This window comes from Arvicanthis niloticus, chromosome 6 (assembly GCF_011762505.2).
Source record: "Arvicanthis niloticus isolate mArvNil1 chromosome 6, mArvNil1.pat.X, whole genome shotgun sequence".
NCBI lineage: Eukaryota > Metazoa > Chordata > Mammalia > Rodentia > Muridae > Arvicanthis > Arvicanthis niloticus.
The window spans coordinates 1,899,406-1,926,369 of NC_047663.1; the positions used below are offsets into that span (position 1 = coordinate 1,899,406).

A 26,964-nucleotide genomic window follows, 5' to 3' on the forward strand; every position below is an offset into this window, starting at 1 on the left:
TTACACTCCTGTGTCCCTCCCTCCGAGGTACCTGTGCACACCCACACTTTGCTGGATAGCACCCAGCATTCCTCTGGGGGAAGGAGACTGATAGGCAGGACTGAAGGAGGGGACATGAGGAAGGGATAGGGTCTCCTGAAATAAAAATGCTGCTGTGCCAGGCAGTGGTGGCGCACGCCTTTAATCCCAGCACTTGGGAGGCAGGGGCAGGCGGATTTCTGAGTTTGAGGCCAGCCTGGTCTACAGAGTGAGTTCCAGGACAGCCAGGGCTACACAGAGAAACCCTGTCTAGAAAAAAAAAACAAAAAACAAACAAACAAACAAAACAAAATGCAGCTGCGTGGGCCCTGGGCTGAGCTGGAGTCTCCCGCCGCCACTGTGGAGCTGTCTGGTCATAGTTCATATTCATTCACTCAGTGAACCTTCCTGGCTCCCACCTCTTGCCCTGCCTGAACCAGCCTGCACCAGTTACCTTGGGGACGGAGATGGGGACAGGGTGAAGGAGGACAAGGGCAGAGAGGGACTCAGGATGGGGAGGGCTGTCAGGAGGCCCCAAGTGAGCTGCAACCCCCAAGGCAGTCACCAACCCTGAGCTCAGCTGGCGTGAAGGAGAATGTATGTACTCAGGTGCTGGCTTGGAGTGGCTTTGTGCCCACAGCAGCCACCTAGGTGTCCAAGGATCGGTGTAGAATCAGGATCTGGGACCTGGAGTGTGAGGTCTGGGATGAATTACCTAAGGCTGCAAAGTCAAGAACCGGTGGTCTCCAGCAGATGTAGCCAATGTTGCAGGCTTCTGGCCCCTTCGTTTCCCACCAGTCCTAGTAATTCAGAGCCCACCTGGTTACGCCCACCATGCTCCTCACTTCCCTGCTGCACCCAGGCACTGGGAAGGTGGCAGGGTAAGGCCCCCTTCAGGCCCCAGTGCCTGGCCTGGCAGGTGAGTCATTCTATTTACCTTTCCTGAGTGGCCTCCTGTCCCTTCATTTGCTTCAATTAGCCTGGCTCTGCCTGAGCAGCTACAGCCCACGTGGCCTCATGTTGGCTGTGTGCACTCCTCCCCCAGGGTCCTGTACCGTTTTTCTACCAGCAACTTGAACAGAGGTGCCTGGTTGACTTTCCCCACCCCCACTCTATCTCCACACGCCTCAAGGTAGGCATCACAGCGATGACCAAAGGGACCACCCTAGAGGTTGACCACAGCCCTTCACGTGTCCCATTCTGGATTTGCCTCTGTTCAATAAGGCTCTGGCTTACATGACTGAGTCAAGAGCCTGTACCAAACACACTTTCTTAGGGGGCAACTTAGGTTCAGGGTAATCCTGGAGGAAGTGGGCTCCTACCCGAAAGCACCACTTTGGGGACAGTTCTTTCCTGGATTGCATTAGCGCTCTCTACCTGGTGTGTGTGGTGCTCATCCACAGCTGCCCCTGTTTGAGCTTACCCAGCCCTCCCGTACACCTTCCTTGGGGGCTTCAAGCCCTGCTATCTGAGACATGTGCAGCAGCTCCCACGAGCTCTTTACTGAAAGACATCTGTGTATAGAACATGTCAACACACATGGGAACACCCATAGTTCATAGCATGGCTTCTCCATTATATCCAACCCCTACTCCATCCATCACTGTGGCCTGTACCAGGCCAGGCCAGGTTAGGGGAGTGCGGATGGTACACGCTGCTGTCTTGCTGCTTTGTCTCTTCAGCCTTGGCCAGGCATCTGGTTCTGGGTTGTCCTGTGAGGCCCTTTCTGAATCCAGCCTGGCTGGGCTCCAGTGGTGATTCAGGTGGGGCTGTCAGCCAACCTTGGGAGACTACTGGCCAGTGAGGTCCCCACAGAGGGCTCACGGCCAGTCCCCCTGCTGCTGCCTGCACTCATAAGCTGAAGTTTCTCACAGGGATCACCATGACAAGGCCCTGCTGGGGCCATGTGGCTGCCATGGCCGCTGGCCATCCTTTCCTCCGGAAGAGCTTTGCCTTCTTGCCATAGCCTCCAACGCCGCAGTAGCTCTGCCTGCACCTAGAGGAGCCAGGCAGGGGTAGGGCTACTCTGCCAAGCCACCTCATTTGGACCCCGCCTGGGCCTCTCTGAGGTGCCCAGCCTCAGTCTAAGCAGACCCAAAGCAACGCCAGTTTCACATTGGGTACAGCAGGCCACCTCATACACTGAGCTCCCTGAGGACAGGGGGACCTGACATCCAACACATGCAGTCATGATAATGGGGATGGCGGTGTGGTCATACCAGGGTAAGGCCACCTCAGGGCCAGCTCTGATGGGGTTCCCAGCCTCACCTACCTCCTTGTTGAGGAAACAATAGAGAAGAGCCACCAGCAGACCCTGAAGAAAGAGCGTGTGGGTCAGGGAGAGCACTCTGGGGCCCAGGGATGGGGTGTGATGAGGACTCACCTGGAAGGAACTGAGGAACAGGTCAAAAAAGAGCTTGGTGGAGCGCAGGGTGCCCTGGGCATGCTCATCAGTCACAAAGGCAAACACCACCTCGTGGACCCCCAGCAGAGGGATGAGGGTCAGCGTGGACCTGGCTAGCCTGCAGGGACAGAGCTTGAGAACCCTCACCTGCCAGGTCTTCTGGGCTTTCCCCCACAAAGGCAGTGACCCCCTGACCCCATCCCTCTCCAGTCTGGACCCAGGCCCTTGCCCTTGCCCACCGGAACTTGTAGTCAGTAGGGTGCATCTGGTGGGCGCCCAGCTTGGCCACAAGAAGATGAATGATGTGGACAAAGATAAAAAAATTGATCTGTGTGAGGAAGACAAACATCGAGGGCAGCCTGAGAACTCTCTGTGTCCTGCATACCCCTCATATGTCCCTGTTATAGGTGAGGCTGCTGACAGGTGAGCCTTGGACACATGGCCCTGGGGCTGGCAGGCATTCAGCCAAGGATGGGCAACCTGACCCACAGTCCAGCATGTACATCCTCTTGAGTGAGTGCTGGAATTACCCACCCTCCATCCTCTGGGTAGAATGTAGCCTTCCCTTAGCCTCAGAAGGCTGAGGAAGGAAGGACCTGGGAGAGCCAGGCCAGTGGCCCATTCCCTCCTGATATCAGCAGGGGTCTTGTTTCCTCACCAGTATGGCCAGGAAGACAGGGATACGCAGAATCCACCAGAATCCCATGTTGTCATTGCTGGTCCAGCACCTGCAGGGAACCATTGCTCACTTACGGGGGATGCAGCTCTCCAGCCCCCGCCCCTCCCTATCTGCTGGGAGTGCCTCCAGAAAAGAAAGGACAGCGTCTTCCCAGGCCCAGGCACTGGAGTCACATGCTAGCCTCATCCCCTGCCCCTCCACACCCTAGGGTCACTTTACAAACACCAGCATCAATTGCTCCAGCCCATCCTGTTGGCTCATACTCACTGGACATTCTCAAATAGACACTTGACCACCACCCAGGGGATGACGAACAGCAGGGGCGCACCTGTGGGAAGCCGCAGCTGTGGTCCCACGGCCCTGGTTAGCTTCCTTCCCCACTCCCCCCACACGCCTACTCACCCCAGCCGATGGCCAGGTAGAGGGAAAAGAAGCTCCTCTCAGAGAAGGTGGCGAGGCTCAGCAGTCTGTACAGGTACACACCCTCTACCAGCAACCAGCAATAGTTGGCTATGATGCCGTACTGCATGATCACCGTGGCCACTCGGCAGCCAGCCACCGCCTGAGCAAGGTGAAGCATGAGTAGAGTCCACGACACCCTGCCGCCCTACACAGGCTGGGGAGCAGTCACATCTGGGCTCACCCCATCACTGAGCCAGACGCTCACGCTGAGGTCATCCCCAATCTTCTGGCTGTAGCGTGTCTTGAGCAGCCAATCAATGACCAGCACAGAGCCAGCCTTGAGCACAAAGGACGCGAACAGGTTCCCATGGATGTAGTTTCGGGTGCAGTGCAGCTTCCTATCAGCACAACTCCTATCAGCACAACACCTGCCCTGTCCCTCTGCCCCCCTCACCACATTGGGTATTAGCTAGGAGCGACAGCAGTGTACCTGAGGCCCAGCAGGATGACCAGCGCAAGGAGCAAGGCCCCCAGGGACAGACTGTAGCCCACAGTGTACATCACCTGGTAGCTGCTATACAGCTTGGCCACCCCCTTCTGCAAACCAGAAGCAGAGTGGGGCTGGGGAGTGCCATATCCTCTGGCCCCACACAGCCCCACTGTGACACCACCCTGTACCCTCCAGAGCTGACCTGGACCTCGATCTCTTCATCATCCATCTGACATTGGGAGGCGTTGCGCCATGGCTGCCCCCGCGGCCCTCGAACCCACTGCCCATCAGGCCCACACCTCTTGAACACTAGGCGGTGCTGCACTGGGACATGGGTGCAAGCTCTGATCAGCCCACTACTAGGCTCCACCCCCTCGGCCTAGGCGCCACCCCTCGGCCTAGGCTCCACCCCCTCAGCCTCCCAGGCCCTCCACTGTTACCTTTGTGGTACCAAGGTAGATACCAGGGGCAGGAAATGTTGGCAGTGGTGTTGGGAGGGGTGTCAGGCCAGCAGGAGTACTTGTCGAAGGTTCTGTTACAGACCAGCTCTGTAAAGGTGAAGGAGGATGGGAGAGGGACCAGAAACCCCTATCACCATCACTTCACTGAGCCTGCATCTTAAGGGGCTGCCTTCCTGATGTAAGCCACAAGGGGCATCTCCTGGCCGGTTATCCTGCCTCCTAGACCCCGTGACTACCTCCTTTTCCAGCCCAGCAACGTTTGTGTTCCAGCCCAAGGTACCTTTCCTTCAAGACATCTCAAATGTGCACCAAACCCATTTGGGGGTCTTTCCTCTCTGTGTCATTTATAAAAATTTATATATTTTTTACATTTATTTATTTGTTCATTTGCTTATCGTGTGTGTGTGCACATGTGCATGCACTCTGAAGCATGTATGTGTGTACACCAGCATATAGACTCATAGGACAACTTGCAAGAATCATTTATGTTTTCATTTATGTGGGTCCCAGAGCAAGGGCCTCTATCTGCTGAGCCACCGCACTGGCTGCTCCTGCCTGGTAATACATTGCTTCTGAGATGCTGATCTCCAGTTTGGTTGGCATCCTTTCCAGGCCCAGCAGTAGCTCCCACATCCTTCTCCCTATCTCCCAGGCACTTGTCACCTCCCTCAACTGAGTGATAATAAAAACCAAATCAGCGGTGGCGCACGCCTTTAATCCCAGCACTTGGGAGGCAGAGGCAGGCGGATTTCTAAGTTCGAGGCCAGCCTGGTCTACAGAGTGAGTTCCAGGACAGCCAAGGGCTACACAGAGAAACCCTGCCTCGAGAAACCAAAAAAACAAAAACAAAAAACCCAAAAAAACAAAAACAAAAAAACCAAAACAAACAAACAAACAAAAAAAACCCACCAAATCTCTCTTGGCACCCACATTGTCCCTAATCACTGTCTGCCCAGTGTGAGCGATGACAGCAGAGACATCGGCTGGCTGGGGATGAGGGCAGCCTCCAGCAGGGAGGACAGTAGAGCATGCCTACTATGAGGTAGTTCTGCATTTCTACTCTTTCCTGACCATGCAGCCTTAGGGAAGCCACTGCCTCTGGGGGGCCAGTCACCTGGCCTGTAACTGGGGCAAGTGGCTGGGCATTACAAAGCTGTCATTACTATTACCCTCCCTCCCATAAGGTCTCTGACTGCACATTCAGGCAGGGTGACAGGACACAGGAGTCTGTAGGTGGGACTCACCAGTAGGTGGGGGCAGCCGGCTTAGGTTGTGGTGGCATTGGTCACTATAGAGCTTCCACTTCTCAAACAAAAAGTCCATTACCTGGGCAGAGGGCGCCTTTGGCTGGGAAACAGGTTGGCAAGCGACCAGAGAGCCGTCAGCACTGTGTGCAGAGCAGGCAACCCTCCATGCAGGGGTGTGCATGACCAGAGAGCTGTCAGCACTGTGTGCAGAGCAGGCAACCCTCCATGCAGGGGTGTGCACAGCACTCACCAGACATGATAGCACCACCAGCAGCAGCAGCAGGTGGGGATAGTGGAACTGGGTGAGGGGCATGCCTCTGGGTAGCCACCCTCCACATCTGGCAGAAGTTCCACGTCTGGGTCCCTGGGGTGTGTGCGCCTCTCCTTGGGCTGCAAAGAACCAGAATAGTGGAGGCTGGAGAAAATCTACAGAACATCCTGTTCCCCAAAGCCAAGCCTCTGAGCCCAAGGTCGTCGTCCCCCCCCCCCCCCCCCCATAGCTGAGGCCTGAGGAGGAGATGTGTGGGTAGAGCTCGAAGTGCCAATTCAGAGACAGGTGACTATGGGCACTGTTTTCCTGCTACATGGGGTTGGCTGGCTGAAAGCAATCACCTCCCAATCTGGTCACCCAGATCTCTCTGAGTGGCACCAACAGCTTAGTCATTACCTCTTCCCTCAGTCATGTTGTCCTGGCCTAGACATCTCCACCTATTCTTAGCCTGTGGGAAAGCTTAGCCAGGCAATCTGACCTGGGATAAAGAGAGTAAGGGTATGGAGCCCAGGCCTATGCCACTTGGTCCCCATTCCAGGGAAGTTCCTAGCCAGGGCCCAGATGAGAGACACCTCTGCCTGATGTTTCCTGCAAGATGTGGGATCGCCAGGTAACAGATCCTGGGCAGCAGCAACCGTGAACATCAGCTACCTTCTGGGTAGCCTTTGGAACAAGAGGTGGAACTCTCAGCTCCTCCTGCACCGTGCCTGCCTGGATGCTGCCATGTAATGGACTGAACCTCTGAACCTGTAAGCCAGCCCCAATTAAATGCCATCCTTATAAGAGTTGCCTTGGTCATGGTGTCTGTTCGCAGCAGTAAACCCTAACTAAAATAACTCTGATGGATTCTCATGGCAGAAAAGCAAAGAAGAGCTCCTTGGGGCCTCTAAGAAGTCAAACTGCAAGCTCCTAGGGCTGAGATGGACCTCTCTCCTGTGCACCCACAGACAGAATATACAAGATAACATACCCATAGTCCTACATTCAGGCTGTGGAAACAAGTATACTACCCAAAGTTCAGGGCCAGCCAGGACTCCATACAAAGACGCCCTGGGGTCGGGGGAGAGAGGTCAGGATGAAAGAGAAGAACCCAACTGGTAGAAAAGCAGACCCCTGGATTTCAGCCTGTTATAAAGCCCAGTTGAGTTCTAGAAACAGCAGCTTGATAGGGCTCTCCTGCCCTCCTCACTTATGCCCCTTTCAGACACACCTGGATCACAACCTACTAAAGGACTCCTGAGCCTAGCCCTTGGTCAATGGGGTCTGGCCAGAGGCAAGATCCAGGGGTTCAGGTCTCTGATACCTGAACCTCAGGGCAAAATACCCTCAGGGTAGAGGGTTCCTGCTGGGGACAAGGCAGCAGACAGGTTAAGGAGAAGAAGACAGTTCAGGCGTCCCTATCTCTGGGGTCACCAAGTGGCATGAAGCTCCTGATTTGCATCAATCCATCCCAGATTACTAGTGGGGTGGGTATGGAGAAGCCAAAAGCCAGAATCTGGCTCTTCACACTGCCTGCCTGGCCTCCACCCCAGAGCTGCTGGGGTCTCATAGAGGCTTAAAGGGGGAAGGGTGGAGATGAGAAGCCTTCAGGACAATGTGAAGGTGATAAGGGATGGCCAGCCAAGGCAAGAGGGGAGGATGGTCTTTTCAGCCATCTGAAAATGTAAATGTAAATGCCTCAGCAGCCCAGGCTGAAAATGTAAATGTTCAATAGCCGAGAGGAGGTGGCACACACCTTTAATTCTAGACTCCGGAGAAAGACACAGGAGGATCTCTGAGTTTGAGGCCAGCCTGGTCTACATAGTGAGGTCTGAGATAGCCAGGGCTACACAGAGAGACCATGTCTCAAAAAATATCCAAAAATAAGTAAATAACAAAGAGTAACAAAGGAGAGCCAGAGAACGCTTGAGGCTTCCTCCCACATCAGGTTAGTGCTCTGATTACAGTGGGTGGGCTCAAAATCACCCAGGGCTGGATTCCTAAGGGTTCAGTCATCTCTACCTGCCCGGGGCTCTCACACAAGTGGCAGAAGTGACTGAGTTCTCTACTCCTGTAATGGATTAACAGTGAGAGGATTTCTAGTCAGATAGGAAGCATCTTGCAGATGAGAGTGACTTTCGGTCCCATGATGTTGACACGGAGTCTCTGCAGAGAGCGTCTGGTTGCAAGTCTAATCCAGTGAGGAGAGCAAACAAGAAGACCATCAGGGCACCTTTCCCTTTCACTGAAGGAGAGTGGGCTCTGTCATCAGAGGAATAGGACTGCCATCTCTGGACCCTGTGCAGTCTGCCTCCTGTATCTACTAAATACTGACTGGGAGTAAATACTGACACCCAGACAGAGCCCATCAGCTCTGACAAATACTCAGGGTGACAGGCAGCCAGGTGTGGACACTGTGCTACAGCACCTGTGGCCGGAGCTGCAGTGCTGGTCCTTTTTCCACCTTATTACCTTCCCTGGCAGGGAACAGATGGGCGTAAGGGGCAGGAGACCAGGGACCCTACCCTCTTCCCTTCTTGGACTAGGCTGCTGAAATCTCTCAGTGAGACCCAACTGTAGGTGAAAAGCAGAAGATGCGAGCGAGTCAGACTCCCTAAGATGTCAGCCTGTCTTGCCTTCTGGCACACCAGCCACCTGGACTGGCATTGTCCCATGCCACCACTGCTCCCAGCAAGCTCCAACAGGACAAAGGACACTTGGGTGTTTGCAGTGTGGCCAGTGAACCACCGATTTTCTCTGCAGGTGGCCGAGATGAATGGCTCAGTGGCCAAAGGGAGGCATCTGGGGGCTGCGCTTGGTTCCTGAGGAGCCAAAGTTGGAGCTGTAGCAGGTAGCAGGTAGCAGCGTTTTTCTGATCTTAGGAATCCCCAGAGTTCTGGGGAACTGGAAGGGTGTTTTGGTCAAAACAGAGAAACTAGACCAGGCCATAGTCCTATCGCAGGGGCAGGATCAGGGGCCACAGGCTGTGACAAAGCCCAATTCCTGAGTCCTCCCCCGAAAAGGGGCGGGGACACCCACCGACTCCGGTGAGCTCAGATCCCCCTTTCTATGTCTCCAAGACAGAAGAACAGCAAAATATCCCTGGTCGATCCTCGGAGGATGCGAGAGCCAAGAGGTGAGGGATCAGTCGGTTCGCGACAGAAAACTTGGCAGGTCTGAAGTGGGTAGGGGGGTCTCTGGGGAGCCGGGAGTAGAACAGGGCAGTGACCTGCACTCCCAGGGGTCAAAGTAAAAAATTGTGAGCCGCGGAAGAAGAGCCCTCCGTGCACAGTGCCTACACATCTCACAGGCAAGACTGGGACACTGCTCGGAAGTCCTGGAGACCAGGAACACATAGGAAGGGGAAGCGAATCCATCCGAAGGGGATGAGCGAGCCTTTGGGGACTGAGGGGCTGGAAGCTGGGATGCGTTGGGCGTTCAATGGGGCAGCAGAATTCACGTCTGCACCCGCCCTCTCCCACCTCCCGGATTGCGCTCCCAGAGAACAGAAAGGAGAACGTGAGACCCCTAACCTGCTGGAGATGGTTAGGGAATCAGGTGACCCTAACTGTGACAGTAGGATACATTTCCCGGTTTGGAAACTAAGGTGTTAGCCAGGGGCGAGAACTACGACAGCCAAGACCCCAGGGACAAGCTGGCTTATGTCCAGGTCCGAGGACCAGCTCCCCGCTCCCCTCTTCTGCGCGCCCAGGTCGCGCGTGTGCTCCAGCACCCCACAGACCGCCTGGGACCGTCCCCTCGGGGCCCGACCCTAGTGCTCACTGTGCTCAGTCGCCGGGGTCAGGCCTGGGCTCCTCGCGGTCCTCGAGCGCGCTCGGATCTGGGCGAGGGCGGTTACTCGTCTCTGCCGCGCTGCGATCGCGGTCGGCGCCAGCTCCGCGCCAGCCGCTCGCAAACTTTCCAGAGGCGACGCTGGGCGGCGGCGGCGAAGGGGGAGGGGGTGGAGGCGGGAGCGGCCAGTGGGGGAGGGGGGAGAAGAGGGTCCGCGCCCGCGCCTTGGTGTAGCGGACCTGCAGCGAGCTCTCAGACCCTCTGGGTGTAACCCCGAGTAGCTCTTCTGTGCCGAGCTTGCCCTGCAGCTCTGCATCCTGCGCACTCACTCCCTCTCCCTTCTGGCACACAGGAGCAGGCCCTGACCCGGACCCGACCCCACCGGTCCCTTCCGAGAACCCTCACCAGGTGTGCCGTAACCCCAAGGATCCGATCTTGCGCACCCTGGACTCCACAGAGCCTCCACGGGTGATTCCTGACCTGGCAGGTGCGGGTCCTGTTGGGTCCGAGTTCGCCAAGGGAATAACTTGTGACTCAGCGCGCCCCTTTCTCTGGTAACGTCCACTGTCCTGGGGTCGCATCATTGTGTTCAGGTTTACAGCCTTGATTTTTCAGAAGGATTGAGTCCCTTACTTAACCACATCTGGCTCCTGGGTGGAAGATCACAGCCGTCACACGTGCACCGTGGGTGGGAGTAGAGGTGTGTGGGGGAGGTCAGGGTACAGGGACCGCTCTGCAGGCGATCCCGCCAAGAGTGTCTCTGGAACCCTTTCCAGGTTACATGCCTTGTGGGTCTCAGGGACTCCGGTCTGATAAGCCCTCAAGCAACAAACCGCTAACCTGGCCCGACCTTCTCCGCTGGCACAGCCTTTTCCTAGAGCCCTCCTTCTCTGGGGAGTCCAGTGTTCTGAGCCACATGCTTACCTTTCGCCCCCAGACTCGACCCTGGAGAGGACATTCTCTCACACCCCACTGCCTCACCCCTGTGAACCCTTGAGGCAACCTCTTGTTGCCTCATCTCCCCTCCTGCCCAGTGACCTCGGGGTCAGAAACTCCCTTGGGTGTTTTTGGGCTTCCACTTCCCTGGCTTCTTCACATCCTGTAACGTTGCGGGTCGGGTCGTGTTGCTTTCTAGAAAGTTCTCCCTGTAGGTGGCTTTCAGAATGGATATTTACATTCTCCAGCTTTCATGGAGATACCTCGCTCCACATTTCCAGTCCCCAGACCAGTCCTCCGAGGCCCAAGTCTCCTGTGCCTGTGACCCTTCCTCATACCTGCAGATCACCTAGTAAAGGAACCGAGGCCCCTTTCCGGAAGCCAGTCCATCGCCAAGTGTCTCTTTCATTTGGAACACATGTGATCTCTTCTCTGTCACCCACTGCCCCTTCCTCAGAACTCCTCATGGTTCTTGAGTCAGTCCCTTTTCTCCAGGACTTCGGTTCCAGTTTAGGGGATATGGGTTCTGTGCCCCAACCTATGGGTCCCCTCTCTGGTGAGCTGGTCCACCCTCCAGTGCCTCGTAGGCAGATCTTGCTTTGTACGTGTCTATAAGGTCCACGGGAAGACCCTGCCAGGATTCAGGGTGAGCGATGATCCCAGAGGCTCTGTCTTCTGTGCCCCTATTTTCAGAAGAGTCCGCCAGAAATCCTGACAGGGAGCCACCCTTTCTGTTTTGATCCAGGCAATGGCCAGAAGGCAAAGGTTAGAAGGCAAAGACCTGTTTGTTTCCGCCGCCCTGTGGGATCACTTGTGCAAGGCTGAACATAGATACAGGCCCTCCTTCATTCAGTTCCTGTTCTACCCCCGTTTTACACCCCCCCGGGGGGCAAAGCCTGGAGGATTGAGCTCCAAAGCCAAGGTCTGCCCCTCGGTGACCTGGTAATGAGACTTAGGGAAGAGGGGTGCCTGGAGCTTTCCACTAGTGTGCTGCTGTGCTGGAGGGGGCTAGACCTACAGGGGCTAGGGGCAGAGTCGGGGCAGGCACTGGTCTGCAATTGCCTCTGTCTAGGTTCTGTGGCTCAGCTGGGCTTCTGGTACCTCAAGGTGAGTTTCCCTGGAGAACGGAGGGTTTTCCTCACATAAGGACCTTGCCTACCCTCTGACCTTGTGTAAGGGGAGTGCAGCAGGAATCGGCCGCTTTGAGAGCATGGGAGAGTAACACAGGGCAGACTGCAATGCGACTGGCCCCTGGTGGGCTCTCTGTTTACCTCCCTGAAGTCTCTGCTTGCCCACACTTCAGACTCCTGGACCTGTTGGTGATCCCTTGGGCACTCTGCCATCTGAGATCCAGTTTGGGGGCTGGGGAAAGGCTCAGGGATTAAGAGTACATTCCACATTCCATGGCCGGGCAGTGGTGGCGCAAGCCTTTAATCCCAGCACTTGGGAGACAGAGGCAGGCGGATTTCTGAGTTCGAGGCCAGCCTGGTCTACAGAGTGAGTTCCAGGACAGCCAGGGCTACACAGAGAAACCCTGTCTCGAAAAAAAAAAAAAAAAAAAAAAAAAAAAAAAAAAAAAAAAAAAAAAAAAAAGGAGAGAGAGAGAGAGAGTATAGGGAGCTAAATTCAGATCCCTGCACACACACCAAAAAGCTGGACCCAGCCATATGCACCAGAACCTTGGTGCTGAAGGTTGCAGAGACAGGATCACTGTGGTGTGCTGGGTACCAACCCAGCTGAAAACAGCGACCTCCAGGCCTGTGCACACACATTCATATGATAATTGTTTTTTTTTTTTGAAACAGGGTCTCTCAATGTAGCCCTGGCTGTCCTGGAACTTGTTATGTAGATCAGGCTAGCCTCTGCCTCCCAAATGCTGAGATTAAAGGCATGTACCACCACACCCAGCTAATAATAAACAATTTTAGAGTTTAAATTAATTGATTTATTTTATATGTATGGGTTGTTCTGTCTGCATGTATGTGTATCACACGAGTACCTAATGCTCCCAGAGGCCAGAAGAAGATATCAGATCCCATGGAACTAGAGTTACAGACAGTTATAAGGCCCAATGTTGGCGCTGGGAACAGAATTCAGATCCTCTGGGAAAACAGCCAGTGCCCTTAACCACAAAGCCATCTCTCCCGCCCTTAATAATTAAAAATTTAAAAATACTGTTTGGGGGCTGGCAAGATAGCTCAGCAGGTAAACTTGCTTACTGCCATGTTGGAGGACCTGAGTTTGATCCTTGGACCCTCACGGTGGAAGAAGAGAGCTGACTACCGTGAGGCGTCCACCGTAGCAGGCACAGACCACATCCCAGCACATACATGACACACATACAATAAAGAAATAGATGTAAAGTTCTTACACAAGAATTCAATTTTAGGCCGGGCGGTGGTGGCGCACGCCTTTAATCCCAGCACTTGGGAGGCAGAGGCAGGCGGATTTCTGAGTTCGAGGCCAGCCTGGTCTACAGAGTGAGTTCCAGGACAGCCAGGACTACACAGAGAAACCCTGTCTGGAAACACCACCAAAAAAAAAAAAAAAAAAAAAAAAAAAAAAAAAAGAGTTTTAGCATAAGCATGGGTGGGGTCTGTGCGAGCACAGCCTCCTCAGCCTCCATCTCTCCGAGCTGCTTTCCCTACCCTTGTGTGCCTTTAGCAAGCTTCCTATTAGGTTGAAGTGCCGCAGCCCCCTGAGCACCAGCAGTGTTTGCCGCCTGGGCTGTCGGTTCCCACAGCAGCCTGGGGCATCTGCCCTATGACAAGAACCCTGAAGAAAATGTTTCTGCCTCTCGACCACTTATCTCTGAGTTCTTCATATCAAAAGACGTAAACAGCGCGGAGCTGAGAATGAAGGGGGAGGGGCCTTCCCACGTGTAGCCAGCCAGTGTCTGTGGGCTTGCGGACGGATGGCGCCTGTCGTCCACCGCATTAGGGGTTCTTAGGGAGGACTTCTCAAGAAGTACGGCACTTTGTGTTCCCGGACAGGCTGCAGATTTGGTCAGAAAACATGAGATGTGGCAATGCAGAGAAAGAGGTAAAGACACTAACACAGGAGCCGCCCCGACACAGCAGATTTGCGGTCTTCTCTTCCAGGGATGTCTTGAGTTCTCTGCCTCCCTCCCTCCCTCCCTCTCCCCTTCTCTGCCTTTTAGCATCTCAGATACCACCAGCCAGCCTTGAACTGTCCATGTGGGTGGGATGACTTTGAACTACTGATCTTCCCACTAGCACTTGCTGACTTCAGGCATTCGCCACCATGTCTGGATTCCTTTCCCGGTTCTGTGTTTTCTGTCCTGCTGGAGTGGAATCCAGGGCTTGGTGCATACAGGTAGTGGCTGCGCCACTGGGCTGTCTTCTGGGTCTCCTTACTGTAGTAGCTTAACACTTTTGTTTTTTTATGACAGGATCTTCTGTAGGCTGATCTCAGAAGTTCAATGTAGCTGGAGAATCCTCCTCCAGCCTCCCTTTGTAGCTAAGGATAGCCCAGGGCTATGAAGTGCAAGTTGCCCTCAGATTTAGTCTTCCGAGTGCCTGAACTACAGATAGTGAACCTATATTACATTTGGGTAAAAAGGTTTTATTTTGTTAACTTATGTGTATGTGTGTGTATTTGTGTGTTTGCGTATGAGCACATAGGTACATGAAGAGGCTGAGAGAAGACATTGGATTCCCTGGAGTTGGAGTTACTAGAAGCTGCATCTCCTGGCAATGGTGTTGGAAACCAAACTTTGGTCCCCTGAAAGATCAGAAAGTGGTCTTAATTGTTGATGTGCATCACAGGCTGGGGACCAAGTGTTCAAATGCCTAAGACTAAGTAGAACATCTCAACCCACCTATGTACTCACAATGACAACAGTCAGGAACTGAGCCAGGGCCTCACACATGCTGGGCAAGTGCTCCACCTCTGGGCTACAGCTCCAGCCCTTTTTCAAGAACTTGTTTTTGGAAACAAGTTTCACTAAGTTGTCCAGCCTGACATTGAACTCATTCTGTAGGTCTTTAATTAATAAAGATGTTTTGACTTACATTTCTCTTTCTTTTTTTAAAAAAAATGTTTTTTTAATTTTATGTGAATACACTGTAGCTTCAGACACAACAGAAGAGGGCATCAGATCCCATGACAGATGGTTGTGAGCCACCATGTGGGTTCCAAGACCTCTGCAAGAACAGTCTGTGCTCTTAACCACTGAGCCATCTCACCAGCCTCTCTCTTTTTCTTTCTTCCTTCCTTTCTTTCTTTCTTTCTTTTTCTCCATTTCTTTCTTTCTTTCTAATGTGTGAGATAGTGATAGCCCAGCAGATAAAGTCACACACTGTTGATTGAGAACCTGATTTGCCTCCCTAGATTCCACATGACAGAAGAGAAACAACTCCCACAAGTTGGCCTCTGACTTGCTTAGGTGCACCTTGGGGTGAATGCATCCATACTCACACAAACACACTAAAAGTAAGTTATTAAGAGACGACATTTCTTATAGATTTAGGGTATAAATCTTTCACTAGAAACACGTTTTTAAGTCTTTCCCTGTTCCATGCCCCCACCCTTGTAAATGTAACTTGTATTCACCTGGTGTTTTTCTTCCCTTGAAGGCTCACTGCCTCTGTCTGCTCACCTAGGCCTAGTCCTGGAAGCTTCTAGCCGCCATACAATCTTATCTAGACCTAGAATGTTTTCAGCTTCTGAGACATGCTGCTGGATAAATTCATGTCTGGGACCGACTTTTAGCAGAAAGCAGCTATCAGCTTTGCAGCCATCTTGAGCCATATACCCTGACATGAGATTTAAATTACAATAGCCTACAACAGCTGAGCACACTCGGATAATCTTGGTTTAGATACCTTGGGTGTGTGAGATTAAAGGTGTGTGAGACTAAAGGTGTGTGACTTAAGAGTGACCTAGAGATCAGATTTAGAGACAAGACCTAAGGGCATGATTATAGGTGTGACTTAGAGGCGTGGCTTAGAAGTGAGACATATAAAAGGCAGAGACAGAACAGAACTGAGAATCAGACACAGCAGACAGAGGAGACAGAGAAGCAGACACTTAGAGGAAGAGAGACTGAAGAATAAACGGGATTGAAACACACTCTGTCTGGTCTCCATTCTTCAAGTCCGTCCCCTCTCTCTTGCTGAACCCCGACCCACGGATCAGAGCGGCAGCTTGGACCGGGATACAGTGGCCGCCAAGCGCAGGGCAGCCCGGGCCTCAACATTTTGCTCGGGTCATAATACTTTTTGGCGCCCAACGTGGGGCTAGTGCAGGTCACAACAAATTCACTCTTTCTAGTTCTTTCTGAACTCTGGCTGGCTGGTCAACTCAACTGTTCTAGCTTAAACTCCTCTCCACACTGATTGATTCAATCTGGCTTCTCTCTCTTGGTCTCTCCTGAATTGCTCTGCTTTGCCTCAAACTAACTCTAGCAATCTGCCCTAAACTTTTTGTTCCTCATCCTGTGCCTCCTTGTGTCTAGTTTGTTCTCTCTGCAACCTGTCTCTGTACAACTGTCTGGGTAAAACTGCCTCCTCCTCCTCCTCCTCCTCCTCCTCCTCCTCCTCTTTTTCCTCCTCCTCCTTCTTTCTCTCTCTCTCTCTCTCTCTCTCTCTCTCTCTCTCTCTCTCCCCCCCCCCCTCTCTGCCTCTTAAATAGCTTTTCCCCTTCTCATGAGATTTAGGCAGATCCTATTTTGTCAAATCTTTCTCTGATTCATCACTTTGTCTGCCACTCAATTAGACATCCTTTCAAACATGGGCACTTCCTTCCACAAACTTTACCTACATTGTTTGGGATTAAATGTGTGTACTAAGGGCTGAGCCACACCACAACTACAAAAAAAGTTTTTTTTCTAGTATACAATCTTGGGGTTAACATTGTGATCAAATATCCTGTAACACAACTCCCATTTTTTTTTTTTTTGTTTTGTTTTTCGAGACAGGGTTTCTCTGTGTAGTCCTGGCTGTCCTGGAACTCACTCTGTAGACCAGGCTGGCCTCAAACTCAGAAATCCACCTGCCTCTGCCTCCCAAGTGCTGGGATTAAAGGCATGTGCCACCACTGTCTGGCCACAACTCCCATTTTTGAGCAAGGTTTTATGTAGCCAGGGTTGGACTGCTATATCTGGTGTTGGGGTTCAGATAACATTGTCCCATAATCTTGTGTAAGTACACTTGATGGTGCTGTCTCAGGGCTGTAGGAGGAAGTCTGTTGCTAGAGCCAGGTTTTGAGAGTGTTAAGCCATTTCTAGTCCCCTCTTTCTGATTCCTGTTTGCAGTTAGAGATGTAAGTTCTCAGCTGCTCCTGCTGCTTACCTGTGCCTGGTGTGACTGACCCCTACTTCATAAGCCCCAAAACACCCTGCCTTGCCTTGGTCATGGTGTTTTATCACAACATTAAAGAATAACTAATATACCTTGAATAGAATTATATTTTAGGGGGCTGGAGAGATGACCCAGCAGTTGAGAGCACTGGCTGCCCTTCCAGAAGAACTAGGTTTAATTCCCAGCACCCACATAATGGCTCATACCTGCCTGTAACTCCAGTGTCAGGGAATACAATGCCCTTTATACCAGGCATGCATGCAGGCAAAACATTCACACACAGAAACTAAAGTAATCAATATATGTTATATATTGGGAGGGGAGTGACTGTGGAGATGGCTCAGTGATTAAGAGTACATGCTGCTTGCTCTTGCAGAAGACCTGAGTTAGGTTCCCAGCACCCACCTGACTGTAACTCCAGTTTAAAGAAAATCAGGCCTTATGGGCACCTGCGCTCACATACATACCCATATATGTACACATAATTACAAATAAAATAAATATTAAAAAAAACTTTCAAGCATAGGATCTCCCTATGTTCTCAGGCTAGCTCTGAATTCCTGACTAAAGCAATACTCCTACATCTGTCTGCCTCCCATGTAACTGGGACCATAGACTGCCACTGCACCTGGTTCCAATCATAGTCACTCCATAGTGTCCTTAGATTGGTAGTCTGGAGAGATGGCTCAAGTCTGTAATTCCAGCCAAGACAGGAGGAACTCTCCAAGTTCAAATCCAGTTTAGGTTACATAGTGAACCCCAGGCCAGCCTGGGCTACATTGTAAGACCCTGGGCACTGGTGGCAGATACTTTTAAACCCAGTCATCAATAGGCAGAGGCAGGTGGATCTCTGAAAGTTTGAGGCCAACCTGGTCTATAGAGGGAGTTCCAGGATAGCTAGGGCTACACAGAGAAATCCTGTCTCAAAAAAATAAAAATAAAAAATCCCATTTAGAAAGAATTCTCCACAGTCCCACAGTCTGGACACTGCCCGGATGTGGGTCTCTGTTAATGCCTGTCTACTATATATGAATGCTCCATCTGTATGTATAACTGCAGGCCAGAAGAGGGCATTAGATTGATGGTTGTGAGCCACCATGTGTTTGCTGGGAATTGAACTCAGGACCTCTAGAAGAGCAGTCAGTGCACCTACCCACTGAGCCATCTCTCCAGCCCCTCATCTACTATAAAAAGAAGCTGATGGGTGCCGAGGGAGGTGCTAATCTGTGAATATAGTGGTGTATGCCATCAGGGGTCACTTTACTGCCATGTTCCTACCAGGTTTCCCTGACGCCCAGGACCTATCTAGTCTCAAGTTCTTGGCCACATCAGCTATGTCAAGCATGGGTTCCATCTCGAGGAAAGGTTTCTTTTGTTGTTTTGTTTTGTTTTTGAGACAAGATCTCATGGCCCAAGCTGACTTCAAGCTCTCTGTGGAACTTGACGACGATCTTGAATTCCTGATCCTCTTGTCCCTACTTTCCAAAGCCTGGGGTTCCAGGAGTGTGTGTGTCAGAGTCTCCCTATGCAGCTCAGGCCACTCTCAACCCTCCTTCCTCGGTCTCTTGACTGCTAGGATGGCAAGTGAGTTCAACTGCATCTGACTCAGTTAAAAGTTAGAGCCGGGAGTAGTGGCTCACACCTTTGGTCCTGGCCCTTGGGAAGCAGAAGCAGGCAGATCTCTGAGTTCGAGGACAGCCAGGACTACACAGAGAAACCCTGTCTCTAGGCAGGGGCTGAGATTCAGCAGAATCTATAGGCAGATTTGTAAACAGATCCATAAACATAAACACAAGTCTGTTGGTCAGGGTCTTTAACGTCCCGCAGTAATTTTCTGTAGTTGCTAGTACACAAATTTTGATTGTTTGTTTTTATTTCTGAGACAGGGTTTCTCAGAGTAGCCCTGGCTGTCTTAGAATTTGCTCTGTCGTAGACCAGCCTGGCCTCAAACTCAGAGATCTGCCTGCCTCTACCTTCTGACCTTTAATCCCTCTGGGATTAAAGAAAGGTGGGCTCCACAACTGTCCAGTGCTAGTATATTAACCTTACAATTTTCTTCATTCCTGCTTTATCATTTTTGATACTACTGTAAGTGATTTTTCACCAAGCCCGGAGCCTTATGCATGCTGGGTAAGTGGTCTTCCTGACTTGCATCTCCAGTTGTAACCCTGCAAACTCCGTCAGGTATTTGATTTATTGTGAACACATAGCTAATTAGCTGATGAGGCATTTGGAGTCATAATAACTATTTAGTAGTACTTCATCAGATTTTTCCCACTTTGGCATTCAAAGCACTGGATTGTGCGCTGCATTGTGTCCTTACCATAGATATTCACGGCGATATTTAAATTTTTTTATTTCCAATTATTCACCGCTAGTATGTAGAGTCGTGGCACGCGTTTTGCCTCTAGGCTTCTTTCCTCCACGTGTTAATGCTCACACCTCTGTTTCTGTCCCTTCCTCTGGTTTTTCTGTGAAGACAACTCTGCACTGTGTGCGAAAAATACATTTTCTTTCTTCACAATCTGCAAGATTTTATTTACTTTTTGGTAACTCATTGTTGGAACTGTGACCTGAAGTGCAATGTTCAGAAGTGGCAAGATTAGGTTTTCCTGCTTTGTTCTTGACCATGGAGGAAAGATGTCCAGTTCTTCCCATGAGGTGCTCTGGAGGCCAGAGTTCTCACCGGCACCTTCTGGGTTTTAGTTTAGTTTGTGGGCTTTTTGTTTTGTTTTGTTTTGTTTTGTTTTGTTTTGTTTTGTTTTGTTTTGTTTTTTGAGGTAAGGTCTTACTATGTAGCCCTAACTGTCCTGAAACTCACTATACCGACCAGACTGGCCTTGAACTCAGCCAGATCCACCTGCCTGTGCCTCCTCAGTTCTGGGATTAACTGACTGAATCACTATCCCCAGATTGTTTTGCTTGTTTTTTCAAATGTGACTATATTTTTATTTTTATTTATTATTTATTATTATTATTATTATTATTATTATTATTATTATTATTATTATTTGGCCACAATACCATGACATGCATGTTGGGAATCAGAGGACAACTTTGTGAAGTTGGTTCTCTCCTTCCATCTTTATATGGGTTCTGGGTTGGGCCTCAGGGCCTCAGGCTTAGTAGCGGGCATCTTGATTCTCTGGGCCCTCTCTCCCACCCACCTTCTATCTCTCAGAGAATGTTTCCATCCAGCCATAACCAGATTTCTGAGGATCTCTCTCTCTCTCTCTCTCTCTCTCTCTCTCTCTCTCTCTCTCTCTCTTTCTTTTTTTTGGGGGGAGAGGTGGGGATGTTTGGTTTTTCTTTTTTTTCTTTTTTTTTTTATTAGTAACTTTTTAAAAAAGATTTATTTATTTATTTTATGTGAAGAAGGCATTGAATTCAGTTACAGATGGTTGTGAGCCACCATGTGGTTGCTGGGAATTGAACTCATGACCTCTGGAAGAGCAGCCAGTGTTCTTAACCCCTGAGCCATCTCTCCAGCCCTATTAGTAACTTTTTTTTTTAAAAAATGTTAATCAAAGGCTTTATAAGTTTGGTAATGCTTAATAACCAAATGCCCATACAATCAGAAGTTTAACCCAATACCCAACCTATCTTTGACTGGCAGAGACAAGTGACACCTGCCTCCATGCTCCTCTCTCTCTCTCTCTCTCTCTCTCTCTCTCTCTCTCCCTCTCTCTCATCTCCTAGCTCCTCCTCTTCCTCTCCTTACTCCTCCTACCTTAGCTCCTCCTACATATCACCCTTCCTGTTAAAATAAAACTTTTCTCTCAAAATACAATTAGAGCATAACTATACCAATTTGTGTCAGTAAGGTACAAGATAGACCTAATACCCAGTCATCATTTTGTTGACTAACCAGAACCTCTGTCATCTCTCCTAACTAAAAGACTTAGTTCTGAACCTGACTTTTTTCTTGGCTTTAGAATGAATGTCAGCTGAAAACCATCCTCTCAAATCTTTTCTCTCAAAGTAAATAGCCGGAATTGGCTATGAGACTATAAGTCTTCAACCCCGTCAGAAATCCAGAATGACTGAATTAACTGAAATTATGGGAATCACAAAGCATAACTTCTAAAACTTAGTCAATTTATAGAGACTGCTGAACACCTGGACACTCCCTATACTACAAAACATTGGAGCATCCGATCTTCAGCCTTCTGGTCCAGGATCATCTGACAGACCTAGTGATGCAGAATTATTAAGGGCTGATTACTCTGTCTAGGCAGATATAATCAGTCGACTATTCCACATGTGTGACCTTTTCTGGACAGTAATTTGTCCGTAGATGAAAAGAAGCAATTCTTGCCTAGTGGCTGTCTCACCACAACTGGAATAACCCCAAAGATGCTCAATTTCTTCGTAGAATCCAAGACAGGAAGCTGTCAGGAGCAGACAGGTCTCTAATCAAAATAAACATTAATACAGAAATGTTTGTAACGTCAATTCTGTGGACTTCTGACTTTTTGAAAACCAACTATTCATGTAAGGCAATCTGGACTGTTGTCTGTTAACTCCTCTCAGCTATTTCTAAATAAAATATAGAAGATACCCTAACAATAAACTCAGAGCCATGAGATTGCTATAGGTCCTTAACTCACAGGCTAACCATCTCAAATCAGTTTTAAAAAGTTAAAGAAGGACTGAGTCTAAGCCTTGTATTCCTAAATGTGTTATATAGGCACAATGCCTATGAGAGTAACAATATTAATCTCATTTTTATATCAATAAGAAACTCGTATCACCAGGTGGTGGTGGCGCACGCCTTTAATCCCAGCACTTGGGAGGCAGAAGCAGGTGGATTTCTGAGTTCGAGGCCAGCCTGGTCTACAGAGTGAGTTCCAGGACAGCCAGGGCTACACAGAGAAACCCTGTCTCAAAAAAACAAAACAAAACAAAAAAAGAAATTATAATTTCATCTTAATAACAATTATACAGATTTCTACCAATAGGTTATGGCTATGCAATAAATCCTAGCTATTCCTCCCTGTTCCAAAAAAAAAAAAAAAAAAAAAAAAAAAAAAAACCACTACTTTTCCCTAGAAAGACAGACCAATATTAACCACCTCAGTCCCCAAGCCCAGGGAATAGGGGTGCAGACTCTTCATTAACTTCTTCAAGCTGATTACAGGCATTGAGATATTAGAAGAGGGGCGGGGGGAGGGGGAGAGTAAATTGATAAGCCTCTGACGCTGTGTCTTCACTGCATCCAGCTGGAATTCCAGGACATAAGAGGTTCAAGCAGGTGTGCTCAGCTTGGTTGATGAGTAGATACACCAAGGCTGTGTATTCTGCAATACACAATTCTCAAAACAGATTCTAATATCAAGATAATTTTTTGTTTGAATTCTGAAATCTAGTCTTCTGGTGGCTTGCCTCTGTCATGTCTAATCCATATAATTCTGGGAGTTTCTATGAGGGTGTGCTCCCACCATCCTCCCATTCCCGCCTCCCTGCTCTCAAAATTCCCCAACACTAGAGAATCCAAATTTTCAGGCACCAAGGCCCTCCACTTCCACTGATGCCTGACAAGGCCACCCTCAACTACCTATACAGGTGGAGCCGTGAGTCCCTTCCCTTTGTGTTCTCGGGCTGGAGGTTTTAGAATGGCTCCTCCAGCCCAAGAAGTCTGAGAAGTGAGAAGTCTGGTGTAATTCTGATGGGTCTAGCTTGTGTCTTAGGACCATTTGCTTGAAAAATTGTTTTCCAGCCTTTTACTCTAAGGTAGTGTCTGTCTTTGCCACTGAGGTGGGTTTCCTGTATACAGCAAAATGCTGGGTCCTGTTTACCTATCCAGTTCGTTAGCCTATGTCTTTTAATTGGGGAATTGAGTCCATTGATATTAAGAGATATTAAGGAACAGTGATGGTTGCTTCCTGTTATTTTTGTTATTAAAAGTAGAATTATCTTTGTGTGGCTATCTTCTTTTGGATTTTTTGGAAGAGGATTACTTTCATGCTCTTTCTAGGGTATAATTTCCCTCTTTTTTTTTTGTTTTTTTGTTTTTTGTTTTTTTTTTTTGTTTTGTTTTGTTTTTGGTTTTTTTTTGTTTTGTTTTTTGTTTTTTGTTTTTTTGAGACAGGGTTTCTCTGTGTAGCCTTGGCCATCCTGGAACTCACTTTGTAGACCAGGCTGGCCTCAGAAATTCACCTGCCTCTGCCTCCCAAGTGCTGGGATTAAAGACGTGCGCCACCGATGCCCAGCTAATTTTCCTCCTTGTATTGGAGCTTTCCCGATATTATCCTTTGTAATGCTGGGTTTGTGGAAAGATATTGTGTAAATTTGGTTTTGTCGTGAAATATCTTGGTTTCTCCATTTATGGTAATTGAGAGTTTTGCTGGGTATACTAGCCTGGGTTGGCATTTGTGTTCTGTTAGGGTCTGTATGACATCTGTCCAGGATCTTCTTGCTTTTATAGTATCTGGTGAGAAGTCTGGTGTAATTCTGATGGGTCTGCCTTTATATGTTACTTGGCATTTTTCCCTTACTGCATTTAATATTCTTTCTTTGTTTTGTTCATTTAGTGTTTATTATGTGACGGGAGGTATTTCTTTTCTGGTCTAGTCTATTTGGTGTTCTATAGGCTTCTTGTATGTTTATGTTTAGGTTAGGGAAGTTTTCTTCTATAATTTTGTTGACGATATTTATTGGCCCTTTAAGTTGGGAATCTTCACTCTCATCTATACCTTAGGTTTGGTCTTCTCATTGTGTCCTGGATTTCCTGTATGTTTTGTATTAAGAACTTTTTGCATTTTGCATTTTCTTTGACAGTTGTGTCAATATTTTCAATGGTATCTTCCACACCTGAGATTCTCTCTTCTCTCTCTCTTGTATTCTGTTGATGATGATTGCATCTGTGACTCCTGGTCTTTTTTCTAGGTTTTCTATCTCCAGGTTTTCTACCTAAGTTTTTCTATCCCCCTTTGAGATTTCTTTATTGTTTTTACTTTCATTTTTATGTCCTAGGTGGTTTTGTTCAATCCCTTCACCTATTTGGTTGTGTTCTCTTGTAATTCTTTAAGGGATTTTTGTGTTTCCTCTTTAAGGGCTTCTACCTGTTTACCTGTGTTCTCCTCAATTTCTTTGAGAGTGTTATTTATGTCCTTCTTAAAGTCCTCTATCATCATCATTAGAAGTGATTTTAAATCTGAATCCTGCTTTCCTGGTAATATGGGGGAATTCAGGACTTTCTAGTGTGGGAGAACTAGGTTCTAATGATGCCAAGTACCCTGGGTTGCTGATGCCTTGTTTCTGACTGGAACCTGTTTTTTCCTGTTATCTTGGTTGTATCATAACTGTGTGGGGTGGGTGTTGCTACTGGGGTTGGAGCTGAGGCCCAAGATCTGTTCAGTGCTCGGGCCCAGACCAGAAGGAACCAGTGCTCTGGGCCAGGAGTAAATTCCTGGATCCTAGTGGGTCCCAGTTACTCCCTGTTTGGGGCGGGTGTTGCTGTCTCCTTACCTAAGATACTGCCTGGGTTAGAGCTCCTGGGAGGCCCACTTCCTCTGGGTTTTGTGAAATTGGGTGCAGAGCTGCCACTTGGGAACTGCTCAGTGCTCAGGCCCAGACCGGAAGGCTTGGTTTTTCAAGACAGGGCTTCTTCTCTGTGTAGCCCTAACTGTCCTGGAACTCACTCTGTAGACCAAACTGGTCTCAAACACAGAGATCCTCCTGCCTCTGCCTCCTGAGTTCTGGGATTAAAGGTGTGTGCCACCACTGCCTGATTTAATATTTTTAATGTGAGAGAGTGTGTCTGTGTTAGTGTGAGTACAAGCAGGTGTGTTGGTGCCCACAGAGACCAGCAGAGGGTGTCGGATCTCCGGCAGCTGGTGGTTGTGAGCTGTCTGAGGTGGGTCCTGAGAACTGAACCTGGGTCTTCTACAAGAACAGCAAGGTTGTGCCAGAACTCATTTTTACCAACACTGGGTGGTCTTACTGAGAGGTAGAAGTCTGCTTGTCCTGCCACAGGCCCAGAGGGAGGCCTCTGTCCCAGAGCAGGTTGAATCCAGGCCTTTGACAAACCTGCAGCCCCTCCAGTAGGCCTTGTCTCTGGCCACAGCCAGTTCTATTATCCAGAGACAGATTTAGAGTCTCCTTGGGGAAAATGTCCTCCCAGATGGCCCTTCAGCTGGGCAGAAACCCAGGCCCTACTGGCCAACTGGCACCTGGACTTCAGCTGAAGAGAACAGGAGAGTTGGCAATGCAGACGCCTCCCAGGCCCACTCTTCCTTGTAAAGAAGGCTCAGAGCTCCCTGGCACCTGGAACCTGCAGCTTATCCTGGCTGGAAAGGCATGTCTGTGTGTACATGCCTATGTCTGTTTGATATTTGTGGTATTCCTCTACCATCTGTGTCTGTGTGTGTTTGGGTGTGGCTGTATGTCTTGGAGCTGTTGAGTTACAGAGTGTGGTGAGCTGACCTGTGACCCCCTTGACATAAGGGGCTGCTGTTATCTGGAGACCTAGGTACAGGCATGGGGGCTAAAGGGTTAAGTGTGGTTCAGGTAATTGTGAAAGACTGTTTCATCCACATTCTGAAGCTAAACTGATATCTAGTGCCTGCCTCATGCTCCGAGGGCATGCCTGAGCCTAAAGAGCCAGGAAGCCCGAGAGAGAGGACCCAAAGCCTGTGACTGCCAGGCAGAGTCTTCCCTCCCTCACATAGGCAGCATCTGGAACTCCTGAACTGTCCCAGACACTTCCTGGGATCTGCCCAGCCTATGAGTCCCCAGGGGCAACTCCAACATCTCAGGTCCCTTGGGCCCAGGCATAAGTGACTCCCATACTCCTAGCCTGAAGTCCTCTCCAAGCTGGGCAGGACAGGCTCATTTTATGAAAATAAATGGGAACAAAGAGAGACTCTTGCCTCAGAACCCTCAGCTAAAGTGGGGTAGGTGGGTGGGGGTCTATACTTCTGTTCTGCACTGTCATGGCAGGATGCAAGAGTCCCCACAGATGGGGTTCCTTACGGCCTAGAGGTGGTGATCTGTCCAGTGCAGTCACAGAAGGTTCTATTATAGCTTTCAGAAAGTGAAGCTACACGAAGGGATCGAAGTCCTCCCTAGGCTCTCCCTGGAACCGGACGTACATTCAATGGTACTGAATTACCCTGTGGGTGCTGGGGCTCCATATGGAGCCCACCAGAAGAGCAGTGAGTGCTCTTAAGAACAGAACCTCTCTCCAGCCTCTAAACATTTCTGAATCCAATTAGGTTGATAATCAAAATTAACCACTGCTGTCTGTCGCTGTTCTGCAGAGCCCTTCAGGACCCCAGGCTGTGGAACTTGCTGCTGCTGGGGTTGGGACAGCCACACAGCTACAGAGAATACAGAACAGGGACTCAAAGGGGTTTGTGTACACACATTCCCAACAGCCCAGCTCACAAGAGCTGGCAGTTCACGACGCTCTGGTGTCCATGACTGGACAAGCCCAGGAGTGTATGACATCATGAAGTATAATTGGTCTAGAAACAGAGGAACAGCAGTCACAGACAGGAAGTAGAAGGGAGGTGGCCAGAGCCCACAGTGAGGGATGTTTCATGAAGACTGAGTCTCATTTGGTGAGAATTACTCAACAATGTCAATGTGTTTAGGGTTGCACAACTGTAGATGTGCCGAGGGTTTGTATGCTTGAGGGTCTATGCCACACAAATGCTTGCTCCATGTACCCCAGCCTCATGAGCACTGGGATACAGGTGTAACAGCCAGGCTGCCGGAACTATTAGAGGCTTCTTTGTTAGTTTTTTAGATACAGTATCAGGTAAACCGGGTTGGCTTTTTTGTTTGTTTGTTTGTTTTTGTTTTTGTTTTTGTTTTTGTTTTTGTTTTTTTGAGACAGGGTTTCTCTGTATAGCCCTGGCTGTCCTGGAATGCACTCGGTAAACCAGGCTGGCCTCGAACTCAGAAATCCGCCTGCCTCTGCCTCCCAAGTGCTGGGATTAAAGGCGTGTGCCACC

At 49.6% G+C, this 26,964-nt stretch overlaps 1 protein-coding gene and 1 long non-coding RNA gene across 10 annotated transcripts; one reads left to right on the forward strand and one right to left on the reverse strand.

Annotated features, from left to right (window-relative positions):
* Window positions 1-1,500: 1,500 nt before the first annotated feature.
* On the reverse strand, window positions 1,501-10,365 carry Gcgr (glucagon receptor). Of its 4 annotated transcripts, none has more exons than XM_076935326.1 (15): window positions 10,224-10,365; window positions 9,735-9,792; window positions 5,952-6,091; window positions 5,699-5,801; window positions 4,434-4,541; window positions 4,196-4,317; window positions 3,994-4,100; window positions 3,745-3,901; window positions 3,504-3,663; window positions 3,369-3,429; window positions 3,081-3,150; window positions 2,662-2,750; window positions 2,402-2,540; window positions 2,291-2,332; window positions 1,501-2,014 (listed from the first exon to the last, which is right to left on the reverse strand). In XM_076935326.1, exons 3-15 carry the CDS (start codon window positions 6,012-6,014, stop codon window positions 1,778-1,780), a joined length of 1,458 nt encoding a protein of 485 aa, XP_076791441.1. In that variant the 5' UTR covers window positions 6,015-6,091; window positions 9,735-9,792; window positions 10,224-10,365; the 3' UTR covers window positions 1,501-1,777. The 4 variants fall into 4 exon arrangements, with proteins under 4 accessions (XP_076791441.1, XP_076791442.1, XP_034362606.2 ...); XM_076935327.1 differs by having other exon boundaries at window positions 5,699-5,841; XM_034506715.2 differs by lacking the exon at window positions 10,224-10,365 and having other exon boundaries at window positions 9,735-10,099.
* LOC143442578 (uncharacterized) lies at window positions 8,177-14,712 on the forward strand. 6 transcript variants are annotated; one of them, XR_013110835.1, is made up of 4 exons: window positions 8,257-8,809; window positions 9,032-9,087; window positions 10,096-10,297; window positions 10,520-10,656. It is a non-coding gene; the product is annotated as an uncharacterized LOC143442578 (long non-coding RNA). The 6 variants fall into 6 exon arrangements; XR_013110834.1 differs by lacking the exon at window positions 10,520-10,656 and adding an exon at window positions 14,324-14,712 and having other exon boundaries at window positions 8,258-8,809; XR_013110831.1 differs by lacking the exon at window positions 10,520-10,656 and adding exons at window positions 11,175-11,325; window positions 11,425-12,026 and having other exon boundaries at window positions 8,259-9,087.
* Window positions 14,713-26,964: the final 12,252 nt, after the last annotated feature.

Bases quoted from the DNA above. Each gene is read 5' to 3' on its own strand.
- Gcgr (XM_034506715.2), bottom strand. From the start codon at position 10,059: ATGCAGAGCTGCAGGGCAAGCTCGGCACAGAAGAGCTACTCGGGGTTA. The intron at 6,092-9,734 runs GTGAGCACTAGG...GGTTCTTTGCAG, and splicing joins GACCCCGGCGACTGAGCACA to CCCAAGGAGAGGCGCACACA. The intron at 3,664-3,744 runs GTGAGCCCAGAT...CACCTTGCTCAG, and splicing joins GCGTCTGGCTCAGTGATGGG to GCGGTGGCTGGCTGCCGAGT.